The following is a 12,287-nucleotide window of genomic DNA, read 5'->3' as shown; positions in this document are numbered from 1 at the left end:
TTTCCATACCAGTGCCCCAGCATTTCTCTGTAACTGCTGTTAAAATCAGAAAGTTACACAGTCAGCAAGTCTTGCAGTTGCTGCTGAGGTGTAACACCAAAGCAGAATGTTACTTTTTCAGCTTTTATATCAAAGAGGGTTTAGTAGGAGAGCTGAGAAAGCAAGAGATGGTTTTGAGAAGTGTGTGAGGTGACAGAGAGGCCCAAGAAAGAGCCTGTGAGCTTTGTGGGAAATGGGAACCGTGGTTTCAGTCTTTGCAGCTCTCCTGTACCAGCAGTGGCAATGGTCAACAGTAATTTTCCTAAGCTGTTCTCAGGTAAGTGGGGATCTGATGCTGTAAAATTACCACCAGGGGAGGAAAGCAGAGACCTTTGTTGTGCTGGCACTGGGTGGATGTGGTGACTTGTGTGCTGCCAAGCAGAAGCAGTATTTCCTGGTGTGTTGGTTTCAAAGCTCAAAAACCGACAACATGAAACCTGGTCCTTCTGGTATTTGTTATTTTCACTGCTGTTTTTGTTGCCTGAGGAAGTTTTCGTTTAGGGCACAGGCTCCTGCCTGGCTGCACTTTAGGCAGCAGCATGGAACAGTTTGTGAACTGTGAGTAACGTCGTGCATTGCCCTCATCATCAGTTTTAACTTTAACTTTCTGTGACTTCAAACAAATTGATGAAGTCCTATGGAAAAGACATTGCCAGCAGACAGTTGGAGACCACTGGTGCTGCCTTTGTTTCTTCTCATTACCTTAAGTCACAATGTAAAATGGTGTTACCATTTTATTTGGGCTGACTTATTCACTGCCCAGCTTATCTTTGTGAATTTGAGGAACTGTCAAGAAGTCAGATTTCCAACTGGGTGAACACCAGTGGAAGTGGACTGTTTGTTTGTTTTAAGTGAAATATTTACCCTTGCAAACAAGGGTTCTTGTCAAGGATTTCCCTTTTGTTTATTTTTTGGTTGACTCCAATGCTGTAAAGCAGGTTCCTGTGTTTTGGTTTCACAGAGAAATCCACACACCAGCAATTAAGCAGAGGCGGCACTTTTCCCAAATGTTTAGCCTTCATCTTTTCCTTTATTGCCAAACTTGGTTTGAAAGGAGTGTCTCCTGTCAGGATCATGACAGGTTTAACACTTTTATCTAAATGACTTGAAGAGTAATCTCCATGAATGAGATAATGATTTAGTCATAGCATGGTTTAGGTTCATCATTTATCAGGGATCATTTCAGGGATGGGGGAGGATTCACAGCTGCTCTGGGGCAGCCTGTTTCAGTTTCTCACATGGTCACTTTTATCCTTGCATTTTAGGTGTTATAGAAAATTCTCTCTGTGATGACTGCTAGTATCTGCAGTTGTTAGTCTGAGTGCTGAGAACCTGGCCTACTCTGACTTGTTTTAATTGCTGTTTTCTACTCCAGTGAGGAGCTGTAGGGGTAGATGGTGGCATTGGATCGTGTGATGCTGATGGTCTGTTTAGTTCTCACACATAATGTAGGGCTTTGCCATAATTAAAAGGATTACCAAAACTGCAAGAGCCAATTGTTACTTCCTTGGTAACAAAATTAGTTTTTTGTAGAAATAAATAACTACTGAATTTGGAGCAGTACACAACAAAGAAATCCTTGTGATTTCCTTTTTCCTCGCCTTGATGGGACTTCTACTCGTTCCTTTTCAGATCAGCTTCTCCAAGGCATGGTTTCACAATTATGAACAGACTGAGCATGGAAAATCGAACAGAACCTATTACTAAAGACCTTGATTTCCAGCTCCAGGACCCTTTTCTGCTCTACAGAAATGCCAGATGTAAGTATGTGACACATTGGGTTAAATACTGGAGTCGGGTCCCCTTCAGCCTGTTCTTGGTTAAGGTTGTCCTAGTGCTTGGTGAAATTGGAGGAATGCACTTTGCTTTTCTGATGTGCTGAAAGAGAAGAATTTCTGAGTGTTCCCTAAAATGCCACTCCACTAAAGAAAGTGTTAGGATGTGCTTAGGAGTACTCTCCTCATTTAACTGACAAATTGTGGATGTTTGTGGTCGCCCCTGTGTGATGGGCTGAGAGAGACAGTGTGTGAGTGTGTTTTCTGAATACACCCAGTCACTGCTGGGAAGTCTCAGTGTAATATTTGTAGTCTTTCTGCTTAAAAATAGACAAATGCAGCCAATCCAAACCCTGTGTTCTGCTCCAGCTCCAGAATACTGTTCTTAGAGCATGTTGCTTCTCAACTATTAGGCGTAACTCTTGACAACATAATGCTGAGTCTAATTTAAACCCCGCTGAAAGACAAAGTTATTACTTTGGGCTTTCTGTTGATACTGCATGATTATCTTTGCACAAGAATTAGCAAGTGTCAGGCAAGCTCAGAAATGAGTGGAAGACATGAGGAAGCTTATTTGTGCATGCAAATCTGCACACAGCCTGTTACCATGTGCAGGGAGCAGTTGTAAATCCAGTTTGTAGCTGTGCTTGGAAGCAGAGCTGTAGTACCTGATCTGGGCTTTGTCCTTTATGCATAAAAGCAGATTGCAGAAATGGTTTATGTGAACTGTGACGCTCAAATGTTCCCTCTGGATGAAGTAAAGACAAAAGCAATCTGTGCCTTGCAAAGCAGCCCAGTTTGATTATCTGCTAGACCTTCTTATTTATTAAACTAATTTGGAGCTGAGAAATGCATCAGGAGGGAATCCCGTTGTTCACACACACTATGTGGTAGGAGCAATAGAAAGAACATTCTAAAAAGCCTAAATGAAACTGCTATTTCTGAGAATATTTGCTAGGCTGACAAAGAACTGGAATTCAGGAGGAAACTGAAAAGAGTTGCAGACATCTCCAGGCTAACATAGACTGGGCCAGACATTAGGATTTTAGGTACTATGACACCTCGTTGTTCCATTTGATTTTGAAGGCTTTTTCTTACATAGCTATAATCTTGTTTAATCTCATTTTGGAACTTCATTGGGAGTTTATGTATCTATATGCCAATGTCTACCTTTTGAAACCTGATCTGTCAGTTTTCCATTTTTGTTGACACAAGTGGTATAATGAGTAATTAGAAATTGTCATAAATGTGTGGTGACAGAAAATAAGTTTTTAATCTGATTACTGCACTTAAATTGTAATTTGTTTCTTTTTTTACTAAGAGAAAAAACAGGGGTTGGGGGATGTAAGCTCTTTTTTCACTAAGAGATGTGAAAATTTTAGTTTTGCAGGTCTCAAATACAGAGAGTAGCAGCCAGTGCTTCTGAGCAGGATGCCTGAGTCTATGGATCTGATTTTTACTAGGGTTAGCTGTTTGATCTAACCATGGGTAAATCTATACCTCTTAACTGAATTGAGAATTTGGTTGTCTGAGGGCAGATTCATGTTTGTTCTACTAAAAAAACCACAAACTTATAAGTCCTGTCAGTATCAGGTGAGTTCTGATATAAGGATATGTTACCCCTAGCTGTTTATCTTCCTAAAATATTCCTACAAAGGCTTAATTATTATTTCTTCAGGAAAACTGAAGGTTTTGATACTTCAAAGGAAAAGCTGTTTTTTTCTCAGATTTTCATGATGACATCTGTTTCCAGAGCAAATTGGAAGACAATTTTTACCAACTCATTTGACTTTCCCAGGTTTTCTTTAGGTCCCTACAAATAGTTCATGTGGTGATTTCTTCACTGGGTTGCAGACACCTCTTTCCCTTTCTTCCTTATTTTGTATTTCAAAGCCTTTGCAACATAAAATAAAGGGATCTCCTCGACAATAGGTATGGGTTTTCACAAGGGTCTCATCCTAACACAATTCTGAATATCCTCTTGAATTTTCTCTATGAATATTTTCTTGCTCTTGTGATTTACTGTACAATTTGCCTTTGAAGCTTTTTTGCAAAACTAAGGCTTGAGGCTTATTCCTTGTTAAATGAAGTTCTCATACAAAACTGGGGCGTTTGGGCCCTTATGTTGTAATATTATTTTTATCTCCTGCTTTCACATACTAACAGGGAGTACTCAGTAATAGCTCTGTTTCCTTGGCAGAACAGTGGACAGTCTGGCAGTAATACTTAACACTATCTGGAAACAAATTATCTTTTTCTAAGGTGTTGTTTGACTTGGTGACTTCTTAGGCTGTTTTTCATACGTGTCTTCTTATTAGAACGAACAATTTCCTCTGTGTTTCTAATTGCTGGCCCTGCCCATTGTTTTGTTACTTCCAATATTCAAAATTCATTTTGTTCAGCTGAGTATCTGTGGTTGGTTGTATCACACAGACTAAAATAAAGATGGTACTTGTGTACTGGACAATCCCAACAACATTTTGTCATGTAATGGCTGTCCCTTTGTATCCAATATATGATCACAACAGAGAGAAGTTTTCCAAAATTATACACAATAAATGTAAATTTTAGAAATGCTTAAAATAAAAAAAAAGGTATATTTCATCCTTTTACTTTTTTTTCATATTTCTTTTGTTGTTTCATATGATCCTGGTCATCTTGTTGTCTAAACACCATGTTGGTGACACAGTCTAATCCCAGGACTTTTCAGGCTGGATTTGGGATCCATGCCAGTTAATGTTTGCACTGATCCACTGTTTCACAGCAAAGTTTTGTTTGGGAAATCTGTTAGGGTAGAGCTGGGATTATTCATTTAAAAACCAGGAGGGAAAATTAAATCACAGTTTTTAATGGCAGCAGAAATTTGTCCACAGAGGAACAGAAGGTTTATGGATCAAACAGGTAATTTCCAAAGTGACCTTTAAACTGCTGTAGTTTAAACTGCAATTTTAGATGCTTGCTTTCTGAGAGCAAGACAGTAGTTCTGGTTTCGTTTAGACAATCTAACAATTTTAAAGATTTTTAAAAATTCCATGAATTATGTGTTTGACTAATCTTAACTACATAATTATTACTTTTTTCATTAGTTTTTGGTGATAGTTGTTGGGAAAACCAATGTTCAGAGCCTGTTGCTTAAGCCTTGAAGCTGATTGATACGAGATAGTTCACAAGAAATACATAGCAGTAAATTATTGATTAAATTACCTTTATTTTCTCCCTTTAGCAACTATATAATAATTACAGCTATTCCCCACTCTCTGCTGTACCAGGTGTTTATGTTTGTGTGCTGGGTCAGGGAATAATTTCTTAATTTCACTCATTTACCTTTTCATCACTGAATACTGCTTTTGATACTTACAGGAAACAGGGAATTCGGGGAATATTAAGTTGCTTATCTCAGAGCTGGGCTTCACCTTGAGCATTTCAGCTGCCAAGAACACAAGATCCTACCTTAAAATAGTATGCTAATTGTGACAATGATCTGATACAGGTTAATTGGGTGCTTTTCTGCTATATTGAGTGGAGAATGAAATTGTGTGACACCTCAAGCAGAATTCTCTCCCTGACAGTTTCTTCTATTTGGACATAGAAGTTACTTTTCACTTCTGTGCCACACAGTAGCAAGGGCTGTGCTACTGTCATCTCCTAAGGGTGGAATGGAATAAAGCCTTCTAGTGAAAGGTGTCTGCTGAATTTGTTTTTTTGCAGAGGTTCAGCAAGTGGTACAAAAGCAGAGCAGACATGCCTGGTTTTGCCAAAGCTGTCCATGCACACGTGGTCTGTAAATAACGTCATACTTGTTTCAGTTTTTCACTTTAACCTGCTGCCATCTGTCTATCAGAACCCTGAACATTTTGTATTATTTTCCCAGGTTCCTACCCTGCAGACACATCTGGTAAATGCGATAGGAGGGAGGGGGAAGTTAGCCAGCTGTCTAAAGAAATTCTGTGGGTTTTATCTGTGGTTTGTGGAGTTGTTTTTTCTCTTCCCCTGTAGTTCATCATTATGTATGAAAATTTTTCCAAATATATGCTTGGGGGCAAGTGATTGTAAAATTTTTAGGAAAAGGTAACAGTGTACATTTTCCTCAAACTATTATTTTTCATTCTTAGATTGTGCTACAGCAGCCACGAGCCCTCTCAAATAGAACATCTCATCTTCTTTTGAGACTGATTGTGGCTCATTTTAGTTCACCCTTCTAAGGAAATACATCCTGATAAAAATACAAATGCATTATAAGTGTCCCACCTCTGCAGTGACCTTGCAAGTAGCATTTCTCTTGTAAGAAACATCTTAGCTTGCAGACTTAAATACTTTACTTCTGAAGGGAAAAGGTAGGAGGCAACAAGAGGAAGATCAGTGTGATATGTAAAAAAGGATATATAATCAAAAAACAATCTTCTTTTGACTACCATAGTATCTTTTTCCCCTTGAAATGTGTTCATGGTCTACGCTACATTATTGTGTAATACAATATTTTAAACCTCTTCTTTCTGCTGATTTTTTTTTTTAATTTGAGAATGAAACCAGCATTTGGTGGTTAAATTTCCTTGTGTATATATTTAGAGTTGGCCTTATTGACCAATAAACTACTGCTTGCTCAATTGGGACAGGCAAAATAGATATTCCAGCCTTTGTCTTCATGATGTAATAGAGTTTCTGTTCAATATTTTGGGTAAAAATACCAGTTTAGAAAGCAGAACTTTATTTATCAGCCTCCTTCCTGCCAACATACAGTATCAGGTCCAATATCAAAACCCCAACAGGAAGAATGCAGAAAATAGGAATGTGTATTCAATTGATTATTCCCCAAATGCTCATTCATCTTGCAGAATTTTGAAACAAGTACCTGTAAATGTGTTTAACTTAATCCAGTTTGTATTATTTTTTCTCTAAATGTCTCCAAATCAGTGGTCTACTGATTCAGAAATATTACATGGCTTTCTGTTGCTGCATCATTAGGCAAAATGTGGTGGTTTTGTCACAACTGAATAACTTAAAACCAGGTTTTTTTAATCTTTAATTTGTTTGCTGAACTATTATTCTGGCCTGCTACAACCTGCATGTGTTGTTTCAGAAAATATTTATTTTTTTTAAAACTCTTTGAAAAGTGTTTGTCAATTTAAAACAAAAGTGCAAACTCGAACTGTAGAAATGCTAAATAATTTTGGCAGAAGGGCCTTGCCCTTTTTAGGGATGTATTCTTCTCTGCCTGGATTTTTGCTAAACAGTTTTTGGTAAAGCTATTTTTAAAAATAAGTCTGCCTGGACTAACTAGTGCCATTTGCTCAGAATACAAATGATTGTGGTTTACCTGAGGTTCTGTCCATGGAGACATTTTTGTCTCGGAGTTACAAACGAATCTCTCCTCTTTTCCATTCCAGTTTCTCTCCTTTGATCAGCATTTTAAAAATTCATCGTGTATCCAGCAAGACAGAACAACAGCAGGGGTCATGATTATCTTCCCTGGATGCTCCTGACCTTAAAGTGAAACCTGAGTTTTGCTGAGAGTGTTGGAATGCTAACACTCTGGAGCATGGGCATTATTTTCCTTTTTGAAATTTCCAAAGGAAACATACACGCTGAAAATAATTAATGTTTTCATAAGAGTTCATTCTAAACCCAGAAAATGAAGGATGCAGCATGAGCTTTGACATGTTGCTTGCATTTTTGTGGAAACCTGTTTAAGTTTCAATGCAGCTTAACTGTTTTATAGTTTGTCATCTGTGAATTTTTTTGAGAGAAGCAAGTAAGTTTCTTACTGCCTCTATTTATTGGATTCATAGTGATGATATATTTTTTCATGCCAGCTGGCCTCTAGCACTCTGTTTTTTGACTTCCTTGTACCTACACTTAGAAATTACCTGTTCATAAACCAGTTTATAAAAGCATAGATAAAGGCGTTACTAATTTTCTGCTACATTTCCCATATAATTCCTGCCTTTGTGGTCTATACTTCAACTAACCAGCGATTTTAATGTGCTTAGAAAATGGTAAAAATTACTTCAGAATGTCAAGGAAAATAATAAACTGCCACTTGAAAATAGTACAGATACCAATTTACATTTTTATCACTAAAACCATAAAATATGTGCATTTATATATTAGATTTTCATGCTTTCCGTCTCATTTTAATTTTCAAGGCTACCTGAAAATCTTTAATGCCTGCCTGCTGAGATATAAAAATATTATTATAGCTTGATGGCATAAGTTAATAGTGCAGTCAGGGATAGATGGACATGCAGCAGTGCTGGCTCAAGGAAAGTGGGTTTTAACATCAGGAATTATGGTTTTGCAGTCAAGTTATTTGGCTTGCCTGTTCTAGAGTGCACAAACTGCAGGGTTTGAAACCTGTAACTAAACTCTGCTTAAATCCATGGGAGGAGGAGTGGATTTTTAACCTAGGGAAGGGAGCAGGAAAATGAATTTAAAATAAATTAACTGAAAAAGTGCCATGGAATATAGTTTTTTTTTTTAATGGAAACTTGTAGTTGATTATGATTTCTTCTTTCCCCAAGTGTGTCTCATGCTGGAGCTGCCACTGTTCTGAGCTGAAGGCTGGGCTAAGTGAACTGCAGAGGCCCCAAGCAAACTAAATTATTCTTGTGACTCTAGGAGTAGCAGCTATGAGTTAATTCACCTTTAGGGTATTTGGTTTGTTTTTTTCCTGTGTATTGTAAAGAGTAAATGTTCTATGATTTAGGTTCTTATGGTTCATATATATAAAAAAAGAAGGAACTGCAAAATTCCTTTTTGTTTGTTGTTTTTAAAACAAAATTGTTTGTACTAATAAGTATTTCTAAATTTAGTTTTTCCAGAGCTGCTTTATTATTCATATTTTCTTCTAAACTAAATACAATTTACATTTTTCAGTGGAATTTGTAGACACCACTCCTGAAGGCCTTAAGTTTTAATTTCTGATGCGCAACACCGCGTCCCTTGTCACGCCACCCGACTCAGCACAGATATTTCTATTCAGACTTTCTAAAAAGGACATTTTAGTTGTTTCTTCCTCACCCTTCCTACCCTGAGGGTTTGGTGCCAATCGTGGAAGCCTTTGGCTGAGCAAAGCAAACAGTTTAGAATGGTTTTCGTTTGTCAAGTGTATTTTTGCAGCTGTAACTGTGGTGACTGCAGCCTTCTTTTTGCTCTGGTGATGTTTTTCTGTTGTGTGTTGAAGGTGCTTAAAAAAAAAAAGCAAGGAAAAGAAGTGCAGTAATCCTAAGGTAGGTTTTCAGTTTCAGCCCAATCTGGAAGTCAGAGTATGCCATGTGAGAAGAAACAGGCTGAGGAGCTAAGACAAAAAAAGCTGAGTGGTTTTTGTTTGGCAGATAATTATTTTGTGAGTGGTGCAGCCATATCTCAGCTTGGGCAAACAAATCCGTAGGAAAAGGGTATGGAACAGAGAGCCATGCATCAAACATCCCACCTTTGGGGATGAGTTTTTCTATGGAATGGCAGGAGAGTTATCTGCTAGGCACAGTCTTTGTTTCCCATTTATGGATGTCAGCATATAAGCAACAAATTAGCTTGTCTGGAGGTTTACTGTGGAGAGTGTAGTGCCAGTGCTGGGCATTCCTGACGTCTTTTCAAGATAAGATAGGCATATGATGCAGTAATGCTCAAGAGTGGGGCTTGCAGCAGATAATGATTTTTTTTCACGTGACTACCTGTGTGCCCTCTGCTCCACACATCCCTCCTTGTACAGCATAAAATGGTAGGTGTTTCAGGAGCAGGGGAAAAATGTACGTGAGTACATATTCCTCCTGCGAATGAGGATATTCCAGAGCTGGTTGCTTTTCACAAATCCCTTGTGTAACCGCCTTTGCAGCTTAATCCCTTCGCATACGCACACGTGTATTTAGTATTTTCAGCTTTCGTGTGTTTTAAACTTCTTAACCTCTTTGTCTACAACAAAAAACCCGTTTCTCTCTTGTCCCTTATTCTTGCATTCCTTTTTTTAAATCATGTCACAGTGAAAGCAGGAAAGCAACGTTCATTAGATGCTCAAAATACAATATATAACCAAGAGAAGCCATCCATCTACTTCACTCCCCAGATTTGAGAATTACCAGAATTATCTCAATCCTGCAGTGGTGTGATCACACATTCAGGGCTTCCCAGTACATTATCACCAAATCCTGCTGTGAACTATTAGGGTAGGCTCCTACATGACACAGATTGCTCTATTTAAATAGGAAGGCAGCGCTGCCGGTACAGTTTCTGTGCACACGAGTGGGTGATGCTGTCTTACCTCCAGGTTTGATGTAGAAGCAGTTCAGCTGAGTTTCATGCACCAGCTTCCCCTTGTACTTGGCGTCGGGTTCCCCTGGCTGGTGGCTGGGCAGGGGGTGATACGCCTGCCGAACCAAGGCTTGAAACATTGTAAAATTCCAAGGAGCCTCGAAGCAGCTGGAGCTAAGTGTATTTTCTACAGCTAGTAAAGGCACATTCCTTTTGGTTAATTTCCTTGCTTCGGGGTTATGTAATAGCCTTGTACAGAGGTTAAAACCTGAATGTTGTTTTCAATTGCTGACAACTGGATCTTCTAATCTAGGAACTATTTTCTGGCTCTTTGAAACGTTCTCAGTATCTTTTTCGTTCTCCTTCCTTTTCTTGCTGTTTGCTCCTAATCCTTTGCTTGTCCTCTGTGCCTTAGCTCAGTTGGAGCCTTCTCCTCCCCCTGTCCGTTTTTCAGGAAAACTTGGATTGAGGAGTGAAGATAATGGGCGCCATCCACCCGTCAGCTCATCACCTCAGCGAGCCATGACGATCTCTGCTTTCTGTACATCCACACGGGCTCCTCTGATAATATCCTCTTGTGCTCCAAAAAAATAGGCTCGCTCAGCAGAGGGTGGACTACGCTCCTGACATAGCCAGAAAGCTTCTCTTGGAATGTGAGCTTGCTTACTCACACTCTTTTATATGTGTGTGTATATATATAAAAATATTTGTAACCTTCTCTCAAAACATGGCAGATAAATATGTGAGCAAGTGTATCCCACAGCACATATACAAGCTGCTCACTTCTGTCTAACTTTGATTTAATACAAGCTCTTGAGTGCCTCATCAGTGCTCCCTTTGTCAAAACAAGCCTTAAATCGGCAATAAAGAATACTTTTCAATTACAGGAGGGAAGAGGAAAGAAACCCTTCCCAAGTGTAAGATAGCATACCCTTTAAAGGACAAGGAATGTGTTACATACAGAAACACGGCGCGAGTGCTCCAGTGGAATTCCACTCGGGCTGCAAAGGCAGCGTTGCTTTTTTGTCTTAACTGGCCTCCAAACCAGTAACAGCACTGGGCTTAATGCCTGCTGCCTGCTCTGCCTTAGTGCTTGTGGCTGCAGCCCACTTGTGGGGTTTGCAACAGAGCCTCCTTTCATAAAACACAAACTCTTCCTATCGTATAATGCATTGCTTAAAATCAATCTCAGAAAATACCCCGGTGGGTTTTGCCTGCTGGCTTCATTATTTTTCATGTACATATGCCTAGGACTTTTGGAGCTTGTTTGAATAATAATATTATTTACATGCATAAAACCAACCAGAGATTCTGTAGCCAGGGGGGAAAAAAAGGAGTAAGTAATAAAAGACACAAACTTCAGGTCAGAAGTCAGCAATAAAGGGACTAAGAAGTTTCTTTCTGTGAATCATCTGCTGCTGGCCATTGTCTTAGACAGGATATGGATTTGAGCTGTACCAATTCTTTGATCTCTGCCAAACAAACTACCTTTCTATAAAATTTCAATATAGTTTCCTAAACAACATACAGTGTTAAATTCTCTATACAGGCATGCATAGCATCTTTCAATTAACAAGTTCATGAAATTCATAAAAATTACAAAAAGAAGAGAAATAACACTGGGGATTTTATTTGTGAGTATCATATATCTTCCTGCAGGGCTTTGCTGCCTTCTGTTTATTGTTACCTGTTGTCTTTATTCTGGTTTCTCTCATGTGAATATTTCTGTCTCTAACACCCTTTAACAGAAAGCAAAGTAGATGTTCAGATTTGCACTGAGAGCTAAAATGAACTGAAGAGGGGAGAGACTGAGGAAGCAGATGATTATTGTTAAGTTTTATTCCTAAAGGATTATGCATGAGCTAGTAAAACACTGCTGGCTTCTGAAGCAAAACAGAATATGCATTATTACTTCGTGTGGAAACACTACAGTTGCTGCAGTGAAAACGGTCCAATGCAAAAATCCCAAATTTTTAATTTAAATATGACTGTATCTCTAGTCTATAATCAGGGATTCAGAGTTGCAGGGTACCTCCCAGTTCTGCTATTGTGAAATATCTAGCTGCTAATATAAAATGAATTTGATAAATGTGAGGGGTTGTTTTTTTTCTGTTGAATTACAGGTTAAATAAGAAACTGTTTACTGTTACTTAAATTACATTTTCTTGGGGACAAACTTGATCTCAGGGGTGCATTGTTCCTCTCTCTGTACATATACACAGAATGTTC

General features: G+C 38.6%; 2 protein-coding genes across 12 annotated transcripts in view; one reads left to right on the top strand and one right to left on the bottom strand.

The window, feature by feature from the left end:
• Positions 1-10,492, bottom strand: part of CACNA1C (calcium voltage-gated channel subunit alpha1 C) — a 463,574-nt gene extending 453,082 nt beyond the window's left edge. For all 11 annotated transcript variants that reach the window (XM_088055720.1, XM_088055723.1, XM_088055730.1 and 8 more), the window contains exon 1: positions 10,069-10,492. In XM_088055720.1, coding sequence (XP_087911846.1) covers positions 10,069-10,198 — 130 coding nt within the window. In that variant the 5' untranslated portion in view covers positions 10,199-10,492. The remainder of the gene's footprint in view (positions 1-10,068) is intronic.
• DCP1B (decapping mRNA 1B) overlaps positions 1-12,287 on the top strand; it is a 39,186-nt gene that overhangs the window by 1,757 nt on the left and 25,142 nt on the right. Inside the window, exon 3 of the mRNA XM_014259302.2 lies at positions 1,672-1,799. Coding sequence (XP_014114777.2) covers positions 1,672-1,799 — 128 coding nt within the window. The remainder of the gene's footprint in view (positions 1-1,671; positions 1,800-12,287) is intronic.

This window comes from Pseudopodoces humilis, chromosome 5 (assembly GCF_049639895.1).
Source record: "Pseudopodoces humilis isolate 2021_Gansu_Grassland_sample_001 chromosome 5, ASM4963989v1, whole genome shotgun sequence".
NCBI classification, from domain to species: Eukaryota; Metazoa; Chordata; class Aves; order Passeriformes; family Paridae; genus Pseudopodoces; species Pseudopodoces humilis.
This window is presented reverse-complemented; position numbering and strand designations above follow the sequence as displayed.